Source organism: Poecilia latipinna, unplaced genomic scaffold (genome assembly GCF_001443285.1).
Source record: "Poecilia latipinna isolate Pla-1442-1.1 unplaced genomic scaffold, P_latipinna-1.0 Scaffold291, whole genome shotgun sequence".
Taxonomy (NCBI): domain Eukaryota; kingdom Metazoa; phylum Chordata; class Actinopteri; order Cyprinodontiformes; family Poeciliidae; genus Poecilia; species Poecilia latipinna.
In genome coordinates, this window is record NW_015112907.1 from 94,448 (window position 1) to 118,946 (window position 24,499).

Here is a 24,499-nt window from a genome sequence, read left to right on the forward strand (position 1 = left end):
TAATGTAACTTTCAGCATAATTTTTTAACCGCTATATAAATTTAATTGATTTGCTGAAAAAAACATGAGCTTGATTAGATTAGATTTGTATATGGTATGTTTATTTGCCTTTATCATTGCATGATAAAGTCCCATTCCTGTCAGTTGGCACAACAAAAACAATGCAGCACGTGTGACACCTACATCTAAACTATAGTGCGACAGCAAGTTTTTTCTGCGTGACTTTTTATATCATTATAACATATGTCATTCTTCACCTTTTGCCGTCACCTCAGCATATTTTCAGTTCTCAGAGGTGTATTTGCAAAGAAAATCATATTTCATATGTTTAGATCTCAAACACCGACAGGTAGATTGTTTCAGACAAGGGACCCATCTTCAAGAGAACACATATTCACCTTAATCTTGAGTTTTATTGATCCAACATTTTATTCTATGATCTTTAGAGATTTAATCATGACAATAAGCTGAGCTGGACTTTTTTGAGAAACAGAGGAACATTGCTACATTTATCTTACCAGTACTTGCACACAAATCGGCTTTGTTGTATTTGTTTTATTGTCTGGACATATTTACCGCTATTTGTGAAAAATTGGTTTGGTTACACTGTGTATGAAAACAAAATTTATAAATAAATTATAATTAAAAAGTTAAGATAAATTCAGCTTCATTATTGTTATATTTCATGAGTTGACCACAAAATAAAATATGCAATCGTTTATCCACTTTAACTCATTCCTTTTTACCTTGTAGTATTAGTTAATGTTTAAACAAATGAAGAACTACCTTACCCACATTGCAGTGCGTAATTACGTCATCACTGCGCGCTCTGTGGTTGTTTTGGAAGATTTGACGAGACTCGTGAAGGTATTCATGCTATCACCGTGTACTAAAGAGAAATCTATTATATTTTTCTTACATTTGTGAATTGTAATTGGTGAAAAAAATAATACTAGATATATAACACAAAACGTACACAACGTTTGTGCCTTGCTCATAACGTTAGTGTGGCTTTACAAGACTTGAAAGTCACAGCAGCCATTCCGGGCGCTTTTATAATGTATTCACCCTTTATTATTTGTATTTATTGTAATTTTTTCCTCACATTTCTACATCGTAGGCCCTGTTTCCACCGCTCCAATGTTTATGCCAAGAGCACTGAAAGTAAAGAGACCTGTCCAGGCACCAGGGCACGGATTAAATAAGAAAAGCAAGACTGATCAAGAGGATTGTGACCAAATAAACTTGCAGGCATCCACGCAGAAAGATGAAGCATGGGAAGACTTAAAAACACAGACTGACAAAGGTGAACATTTAACGGAGACCGCAAAATGTGAATCTGCAGCTCAGTCCTCCTCAGATGACGCAGAAGAAGAAGAACCAGTGAAATCTTTCAAAAAGAGCCAGAGATGGCCAGAGCCAGGAGAGCCTGTCTGTGTGATGTGCGGACGTTATGGGGAGTACATATGTGATGCTACTGATAATGATGTTTGCAGCCTTGAATGCAAAGCCAATCATTTACTGCAAATGGGAATTAAGCCTGGACATGATGCCTTTAATGTTAAGGATAAAAACACAGATGGAAGGACTTCTCAACCTCATCATGTAGCTGTAAATCTGGGTACAAGTGAAGCAGGCTATTCCTACAGGGAAGATCCGTTCATCTCAGGCCTCACAGATGAACAAGTGGAGCGAATTAGATTGGAGCTTGGCATTAAAACCGAGGGAAAAGATGTCCGAAGACCTATTGTTGAGTTTGAACACTGTGGTTTTCCATCCTTGTTAAGTGGCAACCTGAAAAAAGCTGGTTATGAGGCTCCAACGCCCGTCCAGATGCAGATGGTGCCTGTTGGCCTCACAGGGAGGGATGTGATAGCCAGCGCTGACACTGGATCAGGGAAGACCATAGCTTTCCTGCTGCCTGTGGTTGTGAGAGCACTAGAGGTAAGGTAATCTAGCCTCCTTTACAGAAAGATGTCAAAAACTGAGTCATTCTTTTTCAATGTTACTTTCAGGAAGCAGCTCACGGCGTATGCAGTCCATTGGGTCTGATTCTGACCCCCACCAGAGAGCTGGCCATACAGATAGAGAGACAGGCCAAGGAGCTGGTGATGGGCATCCCTAACATGAGAACAGCCCTGCTTGTGGGAGGCATGCCTCTTCCCCCACAGCTGCACCGCCTCAAGAGCAGCATCAAAGTAAAGTCCCTGTTTTTCACTCCAGTCAAAGCATTGTTTTGTGAAATTCTGTAGCATTTCTTCCCCATCATCATGTTGGTTTCTCTTAATCTCCTTTAGATTGTAATCGCTACGCCTGGGAGGCTCATTGAAATCCTGAAGCAAAAAGCATTTAAACTTGACAAAGTAAAGATTTTGGTGGTTGATGAGGTAAGACAACTTTAATATAATGCTTTGCAAATATCTATTCATACCCACCAAACTTTTTCCCATTGTGTCATTTTTACAACACTAAACCATGGTGGACTGCCCTAGTGCCCCGGCAACCAGGCTAAGCAGGTTTTCTGGAGTAAACCTACATAGAGTACAGGGGTTGCTTTTCTACTTTGTATTGTTATATCGTTTAAGATCCGGATAAAATACCAATAAAATTCACGTTGTAGCAATGTACAACAGTTTAAAAAATATAAGTTATCGTAGGTCCTTTAAAAAGGAGAGTCTTCTTAGCTTGGCACTTCTAAAAAAAAAATCCTCGTGATTAATGTTTGCAGTTTCAGAGACAAGTCAATAATAGTGGTGAAAAAGTATTTGAAGATATGTAGCTCCATGGTAACAAAGACTAGCTAATCTTTTATAATTATACCCTGAAAATCCTTTCACAACATGACTCCTGTGGTCTATCCTTTAGGTTGACACCATGTTGAAGATGGGCTTCCAGCAACAAGTTCTGGAGGTTCTGGAGCATGTTACAGAGGAACACCAGACTCTACTGGCTTCGGCCACTATCCCAGCAGGGACGGAGGACTTGGCTGCTCGCTTGGTCCATGACCCTGTGCGCATTGCTATCGGTGAGAAGAACCAACCGTGTGCTAACGTCAGGCAGATCCTACTTTGGGTGGAGGAGCCCTCTAAGAAGAAGAAGCTGTTTGAAATTCTTAATGTAAGTTTATATTTTTTTAGTTTTATTTGTAAAAGTTAAAGGCAAAAATTGCTTAAGTTTTAGGGTTAAAGGAGGGATTTTGGATGGAGTGTCACTGTAATCTTATCTCCATTTCCTGCGTAGGTTTTAAAATTGGTCTTTGTTTTTGTGTAAGATCTTGGTGCACTACAAAGAACAAATCCAACTTGTTTAGAGAGTAGCACAAGAAGTATTGTAGTTGGAGATTTGACATTTGTTTTGCTAATCAAACCCATATTTTTGTCTTTGTTCTTATCTCCCAGTCCTGCCATGTACGGGTACCAGCTTATTTATTTATTTATTTATTTTTGTTGGCAACTGTATGTAGGAATTCCTTAAACTCCAACAACCAGTCTCCCTCAACACCATGTTTATACTGCAATTACCACAGCCTTGGAGCCATGGCCTCAGTCCAGGAATCCAAGTAACGGCCCACAACATTTATCCAAAGAAAGGAGAAGGAGGTCTGCTCTATTTGATCCAGGGAAAAACTGTTAAGCCATAGTTTACCTGAGAATAACCTCACTTTTAGAAGGATTACAGAACTCTTTCAGTTCTTAGTGGAAAATAACTCTGTAAGGACAGGAGTAAGTGTATGAGAAATACAAAACTATGGTGCCAATATGATTTTAAAAAGGGAAAATCAGTTACTCCAAACATAAATTGAAATGTGGCTGAAAAGTTCATTTGTTTCAAAAATTCTATGAATGAAGGAAATTGATATTATATACATTCATTATGCAGTGTTTATTTTTTTGTGTTTCAATGAATGTGGTTTTCAACTTATTATTATTATTACTTATTATGATTGCAAAAAAATTAAAGCACTTAAAAATGCTTTTTAAAGTTTCTCCTGGTGTGTTATATCTGCTGCTAAGTATTTTCAAATGTCAGCAAATCCAGCTCAAACATATGATTGTGGATTTATATTTGGACTCTGCAGCTTTTTTTTTTTTACTATCAGCCTATAAAATGGCTAAAAAAAACCTAGTCATAATAAATAAATTAAAATACTATTGAAAAGTTAATTTATTTTAGTACGATAACTAAATTCACTAATTGGAACATAGATTAATGACAGACATCTTTAGTCTTTTATTTCTTTCTTTTTTTTTTTTTTGCTTACTTGTAATGAAAACATAATATTTAAGATGAAAGCATTATATCAGCCCATTAAGAAAAACATTTGTAATACAGTGGGCTTATTAAAAAGTATGCTTAATACCTGCTTAATAGATATTCTTTTCAAAAGGTATTTTTAATTTGATAAATGAGCCCCATTGGAACATATATTCTAATTTACTGGATATGGCCGTAGTCACTGTAGCCATACATTCTGTTAGTGCAGCAACTTTATGGTTGTAATAAATACAGTTTCCATCCTCCTAGGATAACAAACTGTTCCTGCCTCCAGTCGTGGTGTTTGTCGACTGTAAACTGGGTGCCGATCTCCTGTGTGAGGCAGTTGCCAAGGTGACGGGCCTAACTACTGTAGCAATTCACTCTGACAAAAACCAGAGGGAGCGCAACCGCATCCTTAAGGTGAGATTAACGGCATGCAGAATATTGATACATGGAAGAATAAAAGAGCTCCAAGTGTTTACTGAAACAGATCGATGTTCTTGAATTAATAATTGTAGTTACTCAACCACAAACCTACCAAGGTTCCATTATTCTACATTTTAATCTAGTAAAATGCAATGTAATGTTTTTAGACCTAGTAAAAGCTCATACAGTCTGTCAAGTTTCCGTTGTGTAAAATGTGTTCTGGTTTTTTAGGGTCTTCTGGATGGAGACTTTGAAGTAGTAATCAGTACAGGTGTGCTGGGCAGAGGACTAGACCTTGTCAATGTGAGATTAGTGGTTAACTTTGACATGCCAAACACAATGGATGAGTATGTGCATCAGGTTAGTAAACTTATCTCATACTTCACTCAAAATTACTGTCTAGGTTATAACTAGAACATTACAGTTAAAAAACCCCCCATCTAATTATGTTATTAATTATTATTATTTTTGTAGCATTTTGGGTATAAATGGAAAACAGAATATGTCTCCTAGTTTATCTTTTATGTTTTCTCACCAGGTGGGGAGGGCGGGAAGGCTGGGCCACAGGGGAACAGCGATCACCTTCCTGAACAACAACAACAAACGGCTGTTCCTGGAGGTGGTGAACAGGGTCAAACCCACTGGGTCCATCCTGCCCCCTCAGCTCCTAAACTCACCATACCTCTTTGAACAGCAGAAGAGGGAAAGTCAGAAGAACAAGATGCAACATGACGACACACTGGTTACTAAAAACAACCTCTTGGACATCATAAAGAAACATGACCGTCGCAAGAAGTAACTGATTGGTCAAACCTGTACTGGGGCTTTCTGTTAATTATAGAGATATTAAATGTTAAGTTTGTGTTTTGTTTAATTACAAATAAACATGTATTTCCTATAGTTTGACTATCCCTTTTTATAAACATTGTAAGAATGCAGCTACAGCTACTAAAGTTATAAATTGAAAATGTTCTCATTTCCTTTGCATTTCATACAATTAGTTTCCACTTGGTAAAAATTTTTATTTTTATACTAGTGTGTTTATGATTGAAATTCTTCTTTCATAAGATTAGGGACTGTTTGACCCCCAAAATACTCAGGTGGCACTATGCCTCTGCTAGGAGTGAAACTGTGTTGAGCAAATTATTATCTATCTTTTTGTCAAATCTTTTCAACAAATAAAGTTGACTAATTTGTTTCTTTTTGAGACAAATAGTGTATTTTTTTAAAGATACTTTTCAGTAGTGCATTTTTAAAAATGTACACTGACAATAAAAGCACTGCTAAGTAATTAGATTGGCTTTCTCCACAGAATTTCACAAGATGCATTTCTAAAAAGTGCACTACAAATAAAATAACTGCTTTGTGCGTATTTCGTCAATGACATCACAAGGGCTACAAGAATAGAGTCGGTCAGTTGGGATACTTGGCAAAAGTATGACAAGGGATGAGTGGGTTCTAAGATATTGAGATTTTGAAGCATAATTTCATTCAAGTCTGAGTCCTTCTTATAAACTACTCGTTTTAATTTCCATTCAAGTTAGAATTTGATAACAAAAAAATGTTTTTCTGAGTACATGTACTCAAAAGAATCCTAACCTGCTGCCTTAATCCTTAATAGATGTCACAGGAGAAGGCAGATTTTATCTTAAATAATTAAAGACAACAAAAAAATAGAAAACTGATCATACTTATGTTACAGTAGACATCTAAAGTGAGTTCTAACTTGTAGATTAAGGAGCACTCAACTAAAAGATAAAACCGATCTTACATATACTGCCACCTAGTGTCCGTTTAACGTGGTTGCATGACTGCGCCAATAACGTGACGCTATTACTTCAGCCAATCAGCAGTCACTGACGGTCGCGATTTGAAATTGAAGCGGGCGATGGCGGAAGCGAACATGAAAGTATAAATAAACAAAGTAGTTCTGTTTTTAGTGGGACCATTTACATCGGACGGGACTCGATCTACTTTTAAAAAGTAAATTACGATGTACTTCAAATAGTTTTAGTCTTTTTTAGATGCTGAGGAGCGTTAGGAAAGTGTACAGTTACCGTTACTTAGCTAATCCTGAGCGTTTTGAGGAACATCACAATGTCTATATTTAGCGTACAGGCAAGGAAGCATACAACTTATTACGACCATCTAATGTCAGCATCAACGTCAAAGACACCCGGCGGCAGAAACCGACAGGGAGATGTAAAGGTACCAGACACATCTTTAGGAAAAAGTGGGATATCGGGTGCAGAATCGGGGGCTGAAGAGAGCAGGTTGTCAGATAAAAGCCGTCAAGTAAACAGAACCTATGTCGTCTCTGCGCTGTCAAAAAGCGGCAGCGGGCTGCAAACGCCTTACCGAAGCAGACTCACTCTACAAAGGAGGTCAAGGAGGAAGAGTGGTGCCGAGAAATCGTTGACCGAAAGCAGCCAGAACAGCACTCCTGCTCCAGAGAAGAGATTGACTCTACAGCGAAGGACCAGGACGCCCTCCATGCATAAAGCCGTGCGTGGGGTCAGCGTTACTGCTGACCCACAGCCAATTTCAAAAGTACTCAGTGAACCAAATGGCAGGGCGAGTTTATTTAGGTCGTCAAGTTCAAGAGAAACTGCATCCAAAATAAAGGGATCAGAAGCTGCAACTCCCGGGGCGCAAACCAAAACGCCATCATTTGCTTCACGGCATCTAGATGATTCGACTAAGACATTTAAAACTCCCACCAAGAGGACGCCGTTTGAGAAAATCGCCGCTAAAAGGGACGTTTTCGAGAGACTGGCTTGCAAAGAAGCACCGAAGCAGGTTGTAGGTAAATCTGCAAGTTTGGAAAGGCCCAAAGCTGAGCAAGCAGAAAACGCCAAACCAGTTACAACTCCAAGAGGCAAGGCATCCTCAAGTGTGCATAAAAGCCGCGCTGCTGTGCCGGAGAGAAAGCCCACCACCGCAAATCAACAAGGGGACGCCATCTTTGCAAGGATGTCCACTCCAGCCCCTGGTGATCAAACCCTGAGCCAGGCTGCGGGGCATCAGGAGTCATTTAAGATGGAGAACAGCGCAGTGACTGTGGCTGTCCGGGTCCGACCCTTCAGTTCCAGGTTTGTGGGTCATTATTGTCTTCAGAACCTTGCAAAAAGTTTCAACTTTTTAACATTACAGCCACACGCTTTGATGTTCTGTATTTTGATTTTTACTTAATCCAACAAAACGTTGTTACTTGTGGAGTGATGGGAAAAAGGTTCTCATTTTTTTATCAACAAAAACATAAAAACATTTCTGCAAAAGTATACCTATTAATAATATCTAATCCTAAATGCCTTTGAAATGTTTGCATAGGTGTAATTTAATCTGAGAATATGTGCATCTGTTCTGTGAATGACTCAGTTTTGTTAGAGAACATTAGTGGGCAAAACATATTATGAAAACAAAGGGATACAGAAGAGAGACCAGTGTGGAGAAGTTTAAAACAGGTTATCAAGCAATACCTCAAGCTTTAATCATCTCACAGAACACTATTCAGTCTATAATCCTAAAAAAAAAATGGAAATGGAACAGTTGTAACCCTAGCAAGGTATGGTACCTACTTCTTGGCTAGTCAAAGAAAACATCAAAAAAGCAGCCAAGAACACCATGGCAATTCTGGAGGACCTACAGAATTGAACTCTACAGATCTGGCATTTCTAGAAGAGCCACAAGCAGAAAGCTGCAAGAATTTGTCTTTGAAATTTGTCACAAGCCTTATAGGAAAGAAGGTGCTCTGGCTTGCATGCAAAATGCTATGTGTTTTGGAAAAAATTAACACCTTAATCATCCTGACAACACCATTCCCACAGTGAAACGAGGTGGTGGCAGCATCATGTGTGGGGCTGCTTTTCTTTAACAGGGAGAGAAAAACTGTTCAGATCTGTTTGCAAGGAAGATGGAGCTAAATTCAGAGCAATCCTAGAAGTAAACTGGAAAAGACTGGATATAATACATTTGCACACCACATTTTTCAAAAATATTTTGGGGAAAAAAGATTGACATCCAACTATAATTTTCCTCCCACTTCACAGTTTTGTGATAGTTTGTTTTGGTCTATCATACAAATTTCAACAAAACACAAGGATCTGATCTTATGATGTGGAAAAATCTGAAAAAGTTAAAGACATATGGATAGTTTTGAAGGACACTATTTTCTACAATTAGGATTTCTGTTCTAATTAAAACCATCGATGCTTTTTAAAGTGCCCTGCAAACTGAAATGGAAATGAGGACAAAGTGCATTTTCCACATTGTCTATATATTCTACTGTGTTGTAGAGAGAAGGCTGAAAAGGCCGCACAGGTCATCTTTATGAACGGCCAGGAGACAAATGTCCAGCATCCAGAGTCCAGGCAAAGCTACTCCTTCACATATGACTTCTCTTTCTGCTCTGTGGATGGAGACGACCCCACCTTCGCCAGCCAAAAAACTGTGTATGAAACCCTGGCTAGGCCTTTGTTACAGAGAGCCTTCGAAGGATTTAACACCTGCTTGTTTGCCTACGGCCAGACGGGTTCTGGTAAATCATACACGTGAGTGTTTTTGGAGTTTTTGTCAGTTCATCTGTTTGCCTTTATGAAATTTGTAAATCTTTCACTTTGCTTGGTTTGATTGTGTTTGGGTTTTTTCAGAATGATGGGTTTTGAGGAGGAGGCTGGGGTCATCCCACGTTTCTGCCAAGAGCTATTTATGAGATTGGCTTCAATGGAAGATGAAGAGGTAGATTCACACTGAAATAGATTGCTCATTGACCTTTTTTCTAGAGTGAATTTGCCATAAGAAATCTTATTTCTAAATTATTTTACCAGGAAAACACCACTGATGTGGACGTTTTTCTTCCTGTTAGGTATCATAACATAAAATCTATTCTATGTGGCCTTTCAGGTGAAATGTCATGTGGAGATGAGCTACTTTGAGGTGTATAATGAAAAAATTCATGATCTGCTGGTTACGAGGGAGGAGCCAAACCAGAGGAAGATGCCGGTTAGTAGTTTGCAACAGCTGTAAATGTATTTTTCTATTAATATTTTAGAAATCCTGCTTTCCAATCTGACCCTTGACGTGTTTGCTTTCAGATTTTGCTAAAAGAAGAAATAAATGCCAAATCAAAATGCTACTAGGACATGTCTTTCTGTTATTGCGAGGTAATTAGTGAAAATGTAACACTTGTTTTTCAGCTGAGGGTGAGGGAGCATCCGGTCCATGGTCCTTATGTTGCCGAGCTCTCTGCGTAAGAGAACCGTTTCTCTGTTTATGTTCGTTTCATTCCAAAAAAAAATCAAAAATGACACATATGAACTGCTTATCTTCTTTCTTTTTCAAGGAATGTGGTGAGCTCTTACAGTGACATTCAGGTAAGCTAGAACTACTATTCTAGAGTTTTTCTTCTCTTAGAGGTTGTTTTGAAGTGGAAAATAAAATGAAAGCTGGAGTTAATCTTGTGTTTGAAAAATAATATAGCTTATTATTTGAAAAAAGTCTCCAAAGTTAATATTTAGGATGAATCTTTCATTATTCACTTTGCCTTTTTTTTTTTTTTAAGGGTTGGTTGGAGCTTGGTAACAAGCAGAGAGCCACAGCAGCCACAGGAATGAATGACAAAAGCTCCAGGTCTCACTCTGTCTTCACTCTGGTTATGACCCAGACTAAGGTACACAGTTCTGTCGTCACTATGTGCTCGCACTCTTTCTGATGTGTGTATTAATTTATCATTTGGTGACTCATTTATTTGTCCGTTCAGACTGAGTTTGTGGAGGGAGAGGAACATGACCACAGCATCAGCAGCAGGATCAACCTAGTCGACCTTGCGGGCAGCGAGCGCAGCCGCACAGCCCAAACATCTGGAGAGAGACTCAGGGTTGGTACAGACGTTGGGATGTTCCCTGTTTAGCACTGCTGTAATATTAGCTTCTGTGTCTTGCAGTGCTTCTACTCAGGCCGTCAGTCTGGGGACTTATCTTCATTGTCTTTTATTGCAGTTCAAAACTAATAAAACAGCACAATATTGGTCTAAATTAATGAAATAACAGCAACATATTTGCTGATGTCATATTACTGGATGCATGGTCATGTCCTTTCTTTTTCTCGATTACCTATCTTTAATGAGTAAAACAAAGTTAATTTAGATTTTAACTAATTTTTTAAATATCTGATGATTTGGCCTCAGTTTTTTTTCACATGACTATAATTCATTGATATTAAGAAGCTTCAGTAGGAGTGGCACTCAGTGAGATTTTTAGTGTAAAGAAAACATATGACACTGTTTGTTTTTTTTCATTATCACCAAATGTTTGACTTGACTCAGCTTTTACTTCATTGATTATATATAATATTTTTTTAGAAATCCAGTTTTCATTTATTATAGATATTTTTTTTCCTGTTCTGTGTGCTCTGTATTAGCTACTAAAAGGTAAACATGATTTATTTTGTGACATTACAGGAGGGTGCTAGCATCAACAAGTCCCTGCTAACTCTCGGAAAGGTCATCTCTGCTCTGTCAGAACAAGTGCTCACCAGGAAGAAGGTTTTTATACCATACAGAGAGTCTGTTCTCACATGGTAAGGATGCAGAAAGCTTCATTAAACACAGCATTGTTAGCTTCTTTCCACATAAGAATTATTGTCTGGTGTCGAACTAGCAGCGCAGTTTTATACAATATTCAGCCATCCACGTTTGTTGGCACCCCTAATGTTTATAAAAGCTTTACAATAAATGGTTGCTGTTTACACTTTATGATCCAAAGATGCCACACTATGCTGTAGCTGTAGTTGCCGCTTTAGAATTGTTTCCCCCTTGCCCCTCATTGTGCATTTTTTTTTTTCCAGAATAAACTTATCACAGTCATAATTGTTTTTAAAAAGATTGCTCACGATATAGCTATAGCTAAGTTTCAACCATTATGGATCCTTATGTGTCCTAGGAGGATCAATAATCTTGAAGGGTGCTGGGAGACATGACAATTACTCTGAAAACATGAAGTAGAAAGTGGAATCACTTTCAAATTCAAGCTTATCTGGAGCATTGTTTTTGTTTTGTAAAGTCGTTTTTTTTTTTTTGTTTTTTGTTTTTTCTCGGCTTGCAGGCTGTTGAAGGAAAGCCTCGGAGGTAACTCCAAGACGGCGATGGTCGCCACCGTGAGCCCAGCTGGCACGAACGTGGAGGAGAGCCTGAGCACGCTGCGCTATGCTCAGCAGGCCCGCACAATCATCAATGTGGCCAAAGTTAATGAAGACACCAGTGCCAAGCTGATCAGAGGTCAGACTTTCTGCACTTACAAAATCAGACGAGTTCATGTTATCTGATTAATCTACACAATCTGAGCAACTGTTTGTTCAGATTTTAGAGGTAGAAACAAAGTGTTTGTGCGGTTCTTATCTCTGGAAGCACATTTTATGCTATAAATTGGCACCATGCATATTCATTGTTTGATTCTACTAAAGACAAATAAAAATATGTCTTTAGTAGCTGACAGACCTGAAAACATTGTATTGGTTGTTCTCGATTTTTCTTTTTCTTTTTTTCTTCAGTCTTATGAACTTTTACTCCAGAAAGTTTGATCTTCATCTCCTACTCTCCTCCCCACATTATAACCTGCCCTCACATTTATCTCTCACCGCCTCTTTTGCTCTCCAGCTGAAATGAAAGCGTGGCCCTAACCTTGCTTCCTGCCCTTATTTATGCACTGTCAGTTGCACATGGCGGCTAACTGTCATGCAAGTATTATTTTTCATGAGACCATTGTGCTGCTGTTCAACGTTTTCAGCACTAAGGGGAGCTCTTGCTGCAGATGCAGCTCGTCTCACTGGTCAGTGTGAGACTTACTGTTCAGAGTAGAACACCGGTTTGCAGTAAATCAGTAGTCACTGACAAATTCTGAATACCTCTTAATGGAGAAAAAAAAAAAGAAAAAGTAAACTCTTTCCAGTCCATTCATTTGCTTTTTTCGATTATGTTGTTGCTGATATTTGCTCAGTTCTAGTTAGGTTTTCATTTAATCAGTCTGGCCCAATCTGTGGTGCGTTTTTAGAGCTGAAGGCAGAGGTGGAGAAACTGCGTGCGGCCCAGATGAACTCCCAGGGCGCTGAGCCGGAGAGAGTCCGGATGTTCCAGCAGGAGATCAGCACCCTGAAGAGTAAACTTTGTCAACAAGAGAGAGAGATGCTTGAAGCCAACCGGTCAGAATCGCTACACTCATTCTAACGTCATTTCTTAAACTTTGTTTGTTTCTCGTGTTTCTGAAGTGTAATTTTAGATCTACTGTAGAAATGTTATTGTAAATTCCACTGTAACTTCCTACCAACTGGATGTCAGCAGTCAATTGTGAGACACATTTACGGTACACTGACAGTGAAAATATTTAGAGTATTGGAGCTATAAATTTCTTTACAGTTTTATTAGCATTGACTTACAATTTAAGATTATATATTTTTTTTACTTTAGAGCAGTTTTACAATAATATATCTTCAGCTTTTTACAAAACTCGTACTTTCAAACCCTGCAGCATTAATGTAATTACATCACATCATTTGTGGTTTACCTTCATTATTTTTGAAAGTCAAGAGTAATATCAAAGTTTAGATATGAAAGGAATCAAGCAACAGTTTCATTAGAATTTCTGAAGTGATTTTATTTTATTTTTATGTCAGAGCATGGAGAGAGAAACTTGAGCAGGCAGAGATACGCAAACGTGAAGAGACCAAAGAGCTACAGGTGCGTTTTATTTTCTCCCAAGCCAAAACAAAAACGTAACACTTCTCTTTTAGCGAAGACAGAGCAAAAAAAATCTCAAGTATTTCTCACATCTCGTATAATCAGAAAGCAGGCGTGACCTTCAAAGTGGACAACCGTCTTCCGAACCTGGTGAATCTGAATGAGGACCCCCAGCTGTCAGAGATGCTTCTCTATATGATCAAAGAGGGCCGAACCACGGTGGGCAAACTCAAACCGGACTCCAGTCTCGACATTCAGCTCACGGGAACTCTTATTGCTGATCGGCACTGGTGAGAATCTTGGTAGTTTGGTAATACAGTGTACAGTACAGTTAAACCCTGCTCAGCAAAAATCTGTTAATATGTTTCATTACGATCAATATGTTGCATTTGAGTTTAAATTAGAGTTAAATAATTTTTCCTCCCCCACCAAAAGTGTCATAAGTAACATCCACAACATGGTCAGCATCATCCCTATGGATAACGCAAAGACCTTTGTCAATGGGAATCTCATCTATGAATCCACTGTGCTACACCATGTAAGTACCAGAAAAGTATTTGTTGGCTTCCCTTATTGTATAACTTGAATCTGAAGGATTAATTAGTAAAACAAAGCCAACATCCTGTTGACAACGAAATAATTTTATGCACAAGGTTCTGTGCTCATCTCATGTTTTATTTATTTATTTTAAAATCTGGTGTCCAGGGTGACAGAGTTATCCTCGGTGGGGACCACTACTTCCGCTTTAATCACCCAGCAGAGGTGCAGTCTGGAAAGCGGGTATCGTGCTGGACAGGAGCCGGGGATGGACAAAAAGACTTTGAATTTGCCAAGAATGAGCTTCTTGCAGCTCAGCGAGCAAAGTGAGTGTTAAGGATCTCTTTATTAATTTGGTAAACTAACAAGTAAAGCCAGAATTCCTTTAAATCACTCGCTTTTAACTCAGGCTGGAGGCAGAAATCGAAGAAGCTCATTTGAAGGCAAAACAAGAGATGATGCAGGGAATTCAGGTGGCAAAAGAGGTGGCTCAAAAAGAGCTTTCTGACCAGAAGACCCTTTATGAAAATAGGATCCAAGCCTTGGAGAGAGAACTGGTATGTTTTATCCTTGAAATTCTCAGAAAGCCCTTGTATCGTCAGAAAATGGTACAGTTTAAGACGTAACGATTTATTAGATGCTTTTTGACAAATCTTAACAAAACGCCATTCTTCTATATGCAAACCTAATTAAAATCATAAATTAATTAGAATTTTCAAATTAATTAAAGTCCACATTAAATCAAGAAATCTACTAAATTCAACACACAGGTGTATCTGAAATATGCATAGCTTGTCAGATTAAGAGCACATTTTGAAAATGAAAACATTTAAGCGGGCATTAAACATGCTTTTCACAAAGCCCAAACATTTTTTTTTTTGGTCTGTTTATAAATGTTGTCCTTTCATTAGCTTTAAGTGGAAAATTGTCATAACACAGAAAAGGCTTGATAACATCATAATGTGTGGAATTCATCTTTATAATATGTTTAATTTATTGAACTGAGCTGCTGAAATAAATGAACTTTTCAGTCATATTCAAATTTATTCATTCAGATGCACCTCCAGGATACAGAAACAATACACTTTTTTTTATCACAGTTGAAAGGTTAATTAAAATGTTTTTTTTTTTTAACCTTCTGTAATCTTGAAAAAATATATTTTGTACCACATGTGAAAGCTCTGCTTCAGAAGGCAAGTGCGGCCATGATTCTAAAACTGGCGCTTGACAACTGTAGTACTTTGACTGTCCACCAGGGGGAGGGGACGGGTAAAGGGTTTCATGAGTTACATTAATCTACAAAAATTCTCAGAAATACATGAAATGATACTAAATGGCTAAACTACTTTTTTTTTTATTACTAATCTCTTTGAAAATTTAATTTTACTCAAATTTAATTCCTAAAAGTACTTTCAGCTTTTAGGGTGAAACATTTTTCAAGCAAATAAAAACTTAAAAAAAATGTAGTAACTAAATAAAAACATTATGTACTAAACAGTGCTTTTAATTTGAACTGTGCCTACCATGCACCAGGCACTTTTAATAAATGTGTCATTTTGTTTCAGAATGAGGAAAATGAGCGAAAGCGTCAGCAAGACAGAGATCGGCAGAGGGTGGCTAGCCAGATGGCAGAGCTCAAGATGGCCAACCTGGAGCTGGAAAAGGAGGTGGACTCCCAGAAGAGACGCCTCCGACTCCACATGGAAGCTCAGGTCAGGAAAACAAAAAAAAAGCTATTTGTTTTTATATGTAAAGACTTGATCATTTTGTCCCTGTGCCTGGCCTTTTGTTGAAATTTAAATGCATCTTCTTTCTTGGAGGCGGAGAGGAAATGAAGTACTGTATTGTTTTTACAAAATTATATTTTGGTTTGTGTATTATAATCTTAGAATAAGACATTGAAGAAATAGCCAAAAATCCAATATTTATAAACTTGCAAGTCGTAAATCTCTCTATGACTTTTATTTGTGTATTTTACCTAAGATTTTTTTTTACATGCTTTTGCTTTATCATAAGATAGCTCTGTACAGCAACTTTATTACTGTTATTAATCTCCCAGCCCCTTAATTTTTGACTATAGAAAACAGGCATAAGTTTAAATAAATATCCTTACTCTTAATCTTCTTAATGAATTGGCCATTTGGGGTGTGTTTTTGAGCTATGCGATAGCCTGGTTTAAGGCTAAATGTTATGGCCTGATGGGTGTAACATTGTTTACTTTGCTGTGACTCACTGCAGGCTATGGAAGAACGCAGAGTTTGCCAAGCAAAGATTGTAGATGCCCTGGAGGCAGAAAAGAGGAAGATCAGCAAGGAGCTGGAGGAGATGCAGAAGAAAATGGCTCTTAGGGAGAAGCAAACTACCAGGAATGGTGAGTTGGAACAGCTGCTACAATTATGTGACTCAATGAGTTAGCAGGAAAACTTTTTAAGATTCTTATACTTAAAAACATACTGCCCCCTTTTTTCATATTTTTGTCCCTTGGTTCAGGAGAAAGAAAGGGGTGTATCTCATCAAATTGATCATCCAAAGTCTGTCATGCAATATAGTGAATATATATATTTTTTTTCTTTTTATTTCATTATCTAAACCGGAAGCATTGAGTTTTGCTGGCAGAGATCAGATCAAATCCACAGCGCAAGGTTATTTGGTGCATTCATGTTCTATAAACTTCTGTAATATAGCTGGCATAATAAGAAGTGGAATTTTGGGCATCTAAACCTCACTGTGCTTTTTAAATGCTTTCAGAAGCCTACCGTCATGTCTTGGTGTTGTATCTCTGTGTTGCAGCTTCTCCACAGTGGGATGCCATGAAGCTGTCCTTGATGATTGAGGAGGCCAATAAAATCAGCGTTAAGCTGAAGAAACGCACTCTCTTCAGCAGGTGGGAAAGACGCAGTCTGGAAAGTTTTACAGGGGGTTGCCGTCAAAATGTATTTAAACATTTTGTATAATATTTTGAATTGCAGCTTTCGGTTTTAAAACTGAAAGCTGCAATTCAAAATATTATACAAAATGTTTAAATTAATGTAACTCTACATAGGGTTTTAAAACTGAAAGCTGCAATTCAAAATATTATACAAAATGTTTAAATTATAGAAATATTATACAAAATGTGTAGATTAGCTATCATTGTTGTCATTTTTCTTCCGTTTTAGACATGAAAGCTCTGAGTCTGAGAACACCCAGCAAGGCGGGCTTCAGGTGCGCGTTCAAAACACAAAGCTGGGAATCTCCACTTTCTGGAGCTTAGAAAAATTCCAGAACAACATGGCTGTGATGAGAGAACTGGAGCAGGTTGGTCTTCATTGAAATAGATTTTTCTGATGTAATTTGAAGTCTTTTTTTTGTGTGTGTGTTTGTTTTATCTGATTAGCTGACTGTCTGCATCAAAGTGTGTACTTGTTTTGTAATCTGTTTTCTTGACCGTCTCAAGTTGCCTCTGCTTTTTCAGGATTATTCAATTAGGGATTCTCCTTTGTTTGAATTTATAGCTCTTCCTGTGTTCCATAATACGCTGCTAAATTCACAGAAGATTTCCTACCTCCATTGAAAGGTGTTTTAATGAGACATTATATGCTGTGTATTGAGAAAAACATGTGCAGACTCCCAGCTTTCCCATTCCTCATTCTGCATAATCAGAGACTGACATCACCTCTCACTTAATTGCCTATTTCCCTCCCATTTGACCTTATTTACAGTCCAGATTGGCTTGTTTTATGTCTGATGGAGGGATGCAGCCTCACTTTGCCGTGCTTTTCTCATTAAGTTGAATAAGTGAGACCGGGCTTGTCAGCACTGCTTTACTCTCCGCAGGGGGATTCCACCTCTAAAGATGACGATGTGTTTTATGACCCTGATGATGAGTGGGAGCAAGATATATCAGCCTCCTCTGCTTCCACTTCCTCCTTTTCTCGCCGAAGGTAATTATCCATCTCCCCTTCTTATCCTGCAGACCCTCTGTTTGCATCTTGTCTTTGCAGTAAGTAGTTGGCTTTAGTTGTACGAATTATGTTAGCAGAAAAAATTTCCAAACTTCCCTCTGCATGTTTCCAACTCACGGTTTAATCTCGTCTGGGTTTTTGCTGGCCAATTAAGCTCTTATTTCAACATTGTTCAAGCAAAAGAAATGTTCTTTGACTATCTAATTGTGTATACATGGAGGTAATGAAGTTTGTATACACATGTTTTACACAAGATCCTCTCATTCTTACACTGTGTAATCAGCAAACTGCTGGTAATTTTTTTTCCTTCCTGTTTTGGTTCATTTGGTTTTTATTTTATTCAGTCTCTTGTCTACCAGGTCAGAACAGGGTGTTTAAATTGAGGGGGATTGAAGTTTCCTTCTGTCAGACTTCACACCTTATAAACAAAACATGTAGATGGACACACACACACACACACACACACACAACACAGGGAAACTACAAACATCTAACATTTTCCTGTCACAGTGTTGTTTTTCATGGCAAGAAGTTCTGGTGGTGCCCTGCTCTCCACCAGATCCAGCCAAATGAAACAATTCACACACAGTTTGTGACTCCATCCTGCTTTTCGCTCTGACTTTAATGGACATATGTGTATGCAGCATAACTTTACTAAGATTTCTGCTCTCTCTTTTTTCCCCTCTCTCTCTCTAACCGAAATCCTACATTTTGACTATCCTCATGATTGCACTTCTCAGTTATATTATTCCCAAAATGTCTATAAAAAAAGATTAATTTGAAGTTGGCTGTGAACTTAAACGGCTTATATTTGGTTGGACTTCAGGAGCCGAAGCCTTCTGAAGACAAAGCGAATCTCTGGACGTTTGTATGAAATCCGAGTTCATCCCATTCAGAGCCTCACCAACTCCTCACAGTCTGCTGGTAAGATGCTTGATAACAAATCAGTTGTTTAAAAATTCCTTGAGCTCTAGGAGCTGACTGGTACTTTAAGTACTTTAAACTTGATTTGTACCAATAAAATAAAAATTTAAGTCATCTTAAAAAAAAAAAAAAAAGCATGATTTCTGCTAAAGATCTTAAACATTTTTCAAATGCATAAATTTTAAAATTTGTACATATATTAATTTAATTTTGAGCACAGCGTTGAAGAGCACTTCAACCCTTCTCTGCAAACTTCTGTAAAACAATACTTGTTCCTTAAACAGTTTTTTTGAGGTTTAAGGGAACTGACACCAAGTCGTTCTTGTTAGCGTTTCCACTATCAGCTGTCATGAAAAGAAGGTATTTTGTTTGGGTTTGGCTTGAAAATCAGGAATTTCATTAGCTGGCTGAAACCTGTATTTACAACAGGCACTGTATTGCATAGTGAATTGTAGTTGAATTGAATATAAAAGCACATAGTTTATATGCTGGAGTTACAAAAAACAATCGTAGATGAACAAAGTGTTATTTAACTGATAGAAGCTATTTTTCACAATTAATGTAGGTCTTGCTGTTAAATCATGATCCTCAAAAGGTTTTATATTGTCTTAAAATAACTAAGAGAAACTTTCAGTGACCCGAGTTATTTTTGTTACTCCTCCTGTTTGCACTGCAGGGCTGATGTGTGGATCATTCAAACCTCCTTCCAACCAAACGAGCGCCACGGAACCCGCTGTTCCCAGCCTCTGCAAGGAGCTGATTGGCCTGTCCGTGGCTCGTCTGCGAAGCTATAGCGAGACAGAGGAGACCTTGGCAGACAGACTGATGTCTGATCTGAATCTGGTATACACGGCTGTCCAAACTATATCTGACTTGTATGAGGGTCTAGATGATGACAGCCAAGACAGCGGTGAGCGTCAACTGATTCCCCCTCCCCTCCCCCAAAACAATCATTTATGGAATATTATGAAAGTCCTTTGTTCAACTGTTAAGTGTTGGGGTTTTATTTTACTTAAACTTTTCTGATTGCTCATCCATCTGCAGTGTTTGTGTGCAGCGTGGCAGCCCAGACTGAACTGATCAAGGCCACTGCGGCGGTGGAGACCGCTGTGTTTGTTGCCATGCAGTGGCTGGCCACTGTTAAACGCTCCTCTGGCTTGTTGTACTCGACTGCCGAAGAACTTAAAAGCCAAGTCAAGAAAATGGGAGGATTCTTCCAAATGCTTATTCAGGTGAATCCACCTAGTGACATAAAGCTGGGATGGAGGTTTCTGGGTATTTTCATTTCATATAAAAGGCAAAATTTAAGCCGACAAAATGGTCTTCAATTAGGCGTAGTTTGGACATGCGGCGGCTTATCAAAATGCCGATCTGACTGACAGGTCTTAGCTCTGAGCTGTTTGAGCTCTGTCTATGGAAATGGCAAAGCAGAGGGAATTCTCAGCCTTGAGCTCCACACAGGTCATGAATATATGGAAAGGAAATCTAAATTCCTGACAACTCTTGGCACCTAAACAGGCAATTTTTACCCCTAAACCCTAATATGTTTTTTTTTTTTTCCACCATTTTAATTTATTTATTGACCCTTCAGACTTCATCAACCGTTGTGTTGACTTTGATTGATTTGCTGGTAAATTAAATTTAATTCCATCTGTTTGTTTATGCTAGCCTGATGTTGGATGTAAAAAATAAATAAATAACTGTTTTTCCCAATTCAGGGCTGTGAATCCGAGATCACATCGATGGTGAAGGAAGCAAGGAGGAAAAGCAGTCAGTGCTTGGATGCGGCGATGCTCTCGCTCGCCCAGCTGGCGGTGGTGACGGGCATGCCGCTCAGTGTTACGGCGCCTGGCAATCAGGCCACAGGCAAGGTAACTCTTGTAATACTCCATTGTCTTCTGATCCGCAGAAAATGAAAAGTAATAAAAGCTTTGTGGATAGCCAGAGCAGTTAAGACATTACAACCTAGTTGTTAAGGATCTGAATACTTATGTCTTTTTTTTTTTTTTTAATCTACAAAATGTTTCGATCTGCATGAAGAAATAATAAGAGGGGCATTGTTGTTGCTGCCTTGATGAAGCAGGAGAAAGCGGTGACGCACAAACCTACTTAGTTTCACTTTTCACTGCAGTTCAAACCAGATGTTTACTTCTGTATCTAGGAAGCCAGATGTTCTAAGTTCCCAAATGACAATAGAGAGAATGTTTTTAAACAAAGATTTTTTTTTTTCTTTCTTACATTTCCCCAGTAGTTGGTAGAACAACCTTTAGTCTGTCTGACTTATAGCAAATGTTTTAGGTCTTGCTTTGTAAGCTGCTCAGAGTAGTTTGCTGGCGTTTTGGACCATTCCTCCTGACAGAACAGGTGCAACTGTGCCAAATTTGAAGGAGTGTTTCTTGGACGTAAATCTTCTATGGGACTGAAATGAGAGCTTTGTGATTCCCTTTCCCAAATGTTGACTCTGTTGTACTTAGCATCCTGTTGCTACCCAGAGGCTTCAATGGTGAGCGTGTTCTTGTGCTCGTAAACTGCCGCATTTTCCTGCCAGTGTTTTTACAGTCATTATGGCCAAATACTTCAATGTTAGTCATCAGACCACTTGTCTCCAAACGTTAAGGTCTCTGTGTTCATTCAGAAACTCTAATCAGGCTTTCCGCTCAACTACCTGTGCTGAATATCACCATGTTTTTTTTTTTAAAGTTTGGCATTTAAATGCTAAAATCTGCCATTAATGCAAATGTTTAAAAAAAAAAAAAGGAAGCATTAATTTTCACCTTCAGCATCTTCACTTTTTAAGAGATTTTACCTGATAAAGTTAGGATATCTCACTTTATGTTCAGATATAAAAACAGTCAGAGCTGACTATTCACTGATTTCAAGTTGGGATAGAGCAAACTCACTCTAGCAGCTGATGCTGCAAATGTGTGTGGTTATTCTTTCTACAATATACATCCCCCAGGCTTTAAATGTATGGATTTTTGCTAACTTCTTCTGAGTTAAAACTGGTCTTAATTCTCTAAAACTATCATAAATAATACCTGTGATTGCTGACTGTAATCCTTATTGAAGGTCTACTTTTTCATCTTTCCTGCGTTTGGAAGTTGGGATGCTCACAGTTTATTTAAAATCAATTCTACCTAGAAATTCCCACATAATATGGATTTGCAGTATGTGGCTTTAAAATAAGGACTGCTATGAAATTATGTATAATTGCTGCTGTATTTGAAATTTCGCCATTTTCAGAAAAAAAAATCATCTTCTGAACTCTGCAGTTGCGGTGAACAGAAATTTCAGATTTCATTGATATTCAGGACCTCCTTAATGTCAGGAAACCACCAATTTATTCAATCAATTTCTCCGCCTTTTTCACCAGCCTCAATTATCTAATGATGATTTGATACCTATTAAATTACCTTCTGTAACTTCACATCTCATTGTGCTCTCTACCCTTAAGATTTTGTCAGTTTAGGTCCCATTTTGAATTTTGTCTCCCTCTAACTAAATGCCTTTAAGAAATCATCCACTTCCCCGCTGCTACTAAAGCCGCTTGGCACGATAGAGACCTTTAGAGAGACGTTTTTTTTTTTTGTCTTTGTTTTTCAGAGTTGCCCTCAAAATTTACCCTGTCTCCTTCTCATATTTGTTCCTCTGCTTCCAAATTAGATACTGTATCTCATCACTGTTTCCAGCTTTCCTTGCTGAGCCTTGTTGATCTTCTGGTTGTTAGGCCTGATTAGAAATCAAACCTCTCTAATATTTGTATGGAAAACTTATGGCAATTGAGTCCCATTCGTCTGATTAAAATCAGAACTGCTTGGGAACGTGAATTGGGTGTAGAACCGTCTGAGTCATGGCGGGATAAGGTGATTCTCAGAATATTTCTAAGTACACCATGTGCTAGGTTAGAGTTTGTAAAGTTTAAAGCAATAAAAAAGAAAAGAGTATTTTTTTTTTTAAATCTCGTTTTTCTAAACTCTTCCTTTCAATTTTAGACCAGTGTGACAGATGTCAGACCTCAGCCTGCAACTTAAGTAATATGTTTTTCTTCTGCCCAAGTTTGTACAAATTCTGGAGTAACTTCTTTTCTGCACTCTCAGGGGAATTTTTAGAACCCAGATCCAAAGTGATCCATTCATAGCTGTTTATGGAGTGCCAGTGATCACGTTGAACCATGAGATTTTGGCTTTCTGTTCTCTTCTCGCCTGACGCTGTATTTTACTCTTCTGAAAATCTCTACCTCCATCCACATTGTAGGAACATTTTGAAAACAGAAAAAACGTCAAACAGTCAAGGGTCAAGCAAAATATACTTGCAAGTACAGCCCCTTTGTGGAGTACCTTCTCAATGTGTAGAATAATGTAATTAACCCACCAGGTCACTAAGTTAAAAAGATAGGACATCTTTTTTCTTGTTTTTTTTTTTCTTTTTTTTCCCCCCCAATTATTTCTTTGTTATGTTTGTATGGGGTTTTACATGTTTAAAGAAGTTGGAGAAGGTATGCAAAATGCATATAATACAAACAAATTGGTAACACTTTATTTGAAGGGGGTTGAATAAGACTTTCATGACACTGTGATGATACAAAGTTAACATTATTCAAAATGTCTTTGTTATGACAACTTGACATTAACCAAGAAATCATTACTGATATAAATTTGTTATAAAAGTATTACTGATTGCACTTTAAAAATGAGGTAACTTTATGTTATTAAAGGTAAAGTTTAAACAGTAATGATTTCTTGGTTAATGTCAAGTTGTCATAACAAAGACATTTTGAATAATGTCAACTTTGTATTAAAAGTGTCATAATTTACCAAATGACGCTTTATAACCATCATAAATATTCATGAAGGCTTATTCATGTTCATGACAGGTGTTATGTCATGTTTATGAAAATGTCATGACAGTCTTATTCAGCCCCCTTCAAATAAAGTGTTGCCAACAAATTTATATAACCTACAAATAATAGTACTAAAAAAATCCACAATCTCCATAATCAATGGCGACAGAAGAGTAAATTTTTATTTTATTCTAAGCAGTATCACTTTGGGATTGAGGTCAAACTGAATAGTTTTGCAACACTTTTAATTCAGCCAGTCCAGCTCTTCAGGCTCTGCTCCAGACTATCAGGGATGTTTGCTGTATCCTTGTTTTCTCTGCCCTTTTGTTGGTTACGTCTTTATAGTTTTTGGAGCTCTCCACTGTCCATGCACATTGCACATGTTCACTGCCTTTAATGCTCTATGATTTCAGCAATCACTTTTGAGCTGTCTGCTGAGGGGAACCAGAAAGGGCGTGCGCTCTCTCCTGGAGGAAATCCTTGCCATCACCAGGGAAACGCTCAGAGATGCTCAGCTGGCCTATCCCAGAAACCCAGTAAGACATCAGATATTCATTTGTAGCGGGAAATTGTCTGATTGATATCATGTAATTTGACATGACTGACCTGTAGACTGACCGAAGGAAATCTGAGTGAGCGAGTGAGTTTCTGCCTTTGATGCCTTTCATCTCTGCTTCCAGGTCTTACAGAGTCTAAAATCCAAAACTCTTGATATGTCTCGTGCCCTGCAGATCTACATTCAGTCTTATATTTCGGTGAGTTTCTGCAACACACGTATATGTGTGTGTGTGTGTGTGGGGGGGGGGGGGGGGGGGGGGGGGGGGGGGGGGGGTTTCTCCCAAA

General features: G+C 38.2%; 2 protein-coding genes across 2 annotated transcripts in view; both read left to right on the forward strand.

Moving 5' to 3' along the window:
* The first annotated feature begins 776 nt into the window (after nucleotides 1–776).
* On the forward strand, nucleotides 777–5,890 carry ddx59 (DEAD (Asp-Glu-Ala-Asp) box polypeptide 59). Its single transcript, XM_015034225.1, has 8 exons — nucleotides 777–867; nucleotides 1,121–1,944; nucleotides 2,016–2,198; nucleotides 2,298–2,387; nucleotides 2,866–3,117; nucleotides 4,525–4,677; nucleotides 4,915–5,043; nucleotides 5,222–5,890. Exons 2-8 carry the CDS (start codon nucleotides 1,141–1,143, stop codon nucleotides 5,480–5,482), a joined length of 1,872 nt encoding a protein of 623 aa, XP_014889711.1. The 5' UTR covers nucleotides 777–867; nucleotides 1,121–1,140; the 3' UTR covers nucleotides 5,483–5,890.
* A 653-nt stretch (nucleotides 5,891–6,543) lies between these two features.
* Nucleotides 6,544–24,499, forward strand: part of kif14 (kinesin family member 14) — a 24,482-nt gene continuing 6,526 nt past the window's right edge. The window contains exons 1-27 of the mRNA XM_015034226.1: nucleotides 6,544–7,775; nucleotides 8,979–9,233; nucleotides 9,333–9,420; nucleotides 9,586–9,684; nucleotides 9,879–9,931; nucleotides 10,025–10,055; nucleotides 10,244–10,351; nucleotides 10,442–10,558; nucleotides 11,141–11,259; nucleotides 11,784–11,956; nucleotides 12,729–12,876; nucleotides 13,348–13,411; nucleotides 13,517–13,701; nucleotides 13,847–13,949; nucleotides 14,117–14,274; nucleotides 14,358–14,505; nucleotides 15,514–15,660; nucleotides 16,187–16,319; nucleotides 16,739–16,832; nucleotides 17,107–17,245; nucleotides 17,765–17,871; nucleotides 18,719–18,816; nucleotides 19,493–19,726; nucleotides 19,861–20,048; nucleotides 20,535–20,687; nucleotides 24,070–24,192; nucleotides 24,337–24,411. Of these exons, the coding sequence (XP_014889712.1) occupies nucleotides 6,781–7,775; nucleotides 8,979–9,233; nucleotides 9,333–9,420; nucleotides 9,586–9,684; nucleotides 9,879–9,931; nucleotides 10,025–10,055; nucleotides 10,244–10,351; nucleotides 10,442–10,558; nucleotides 11,141–11,259; nucleotides 11,784–11,956; nucleotides 12,729–12,876; nucleotides 13,348–13,411; nucleotides 13,517–13,701; nucleotides 13,847–13,949; nucleotides 14,117–14,274; nucleotides 14,358–14,505; nucleotides 15,514–15,660; nucleotides 16,187–16,319; nucleotides 16,739–16,832; nucleotides 17,107–17,245; nucleotides 17,765–17,871; nucleotides 18,719–18,816; nucleotides 19,493–19,726; nucleotides 19,861–20,048; nucleotides 20,535–20,687; nucleotides 24,070–24,192; nucleotides 24,337–24,411 (4,335 nt within the window). The 5' untranslated portion in view covers nucleotides 6,544–6,780. The remainder of the gene's footprint in view (nucleotides 7,776–8,978; nucleotides 9,234–9,332; nucleotides 9,421–9,585; nucleotides 9,685–9,878; nucleotides 9,932–10,024; nucleotides 10,056–10,243; nucleotides 10,352–10,441; nucleotides 10,559–11,140; nucleotides 11,260–11,783; nucleotides 11,957–12,728; nucleotides 12,877–13,347; nucleotides 13,412–13,516; nucleotides 13,702–13,846; nucleotides 13,950–14,116; nucleotides 14,275–14,357; nucleotides 14,506–15,513; nucleotides 15,661–16,186; nucleotides 16,320–16,738; nucleotides 16,833–17,106; nucleotides 17,246–17,764; nucleotides 17,872–18,718; nucleotides 18,817–19,492; nucleotides 19,727–19,860; nucleotides 20,049–20,534; nucleotides 20,688–24,069; nucleotides 24,193–24,336; nucleotides 24,412–24,499) is intronic.

Excerpts from the sequence above, each read along its gene's own strand:
- ddx59 (XM_015034225.1), top strand. The coding sequence starts at position 1,141 with ATGTTTATGCCAAGAGCACTGAAAGTAAAGAGACCTGTCCAGGCACCA. Across the intron at positions 2,388-2,865 it reads AGATTTTGGTGGTTGATGAG|GTTGACACCATGTTGAAGAT; the intron begins GTAAGACAACTT and ends TCTATCCTTTAG. Across the intron at positions 5,044-5,221 it reads TGGATGAGTATGTGCATCAG|GTGGGGAGGGCGGGAAGGCT; the intron begins GTTAGTAAACTT and ends TTTTCTCACCAG.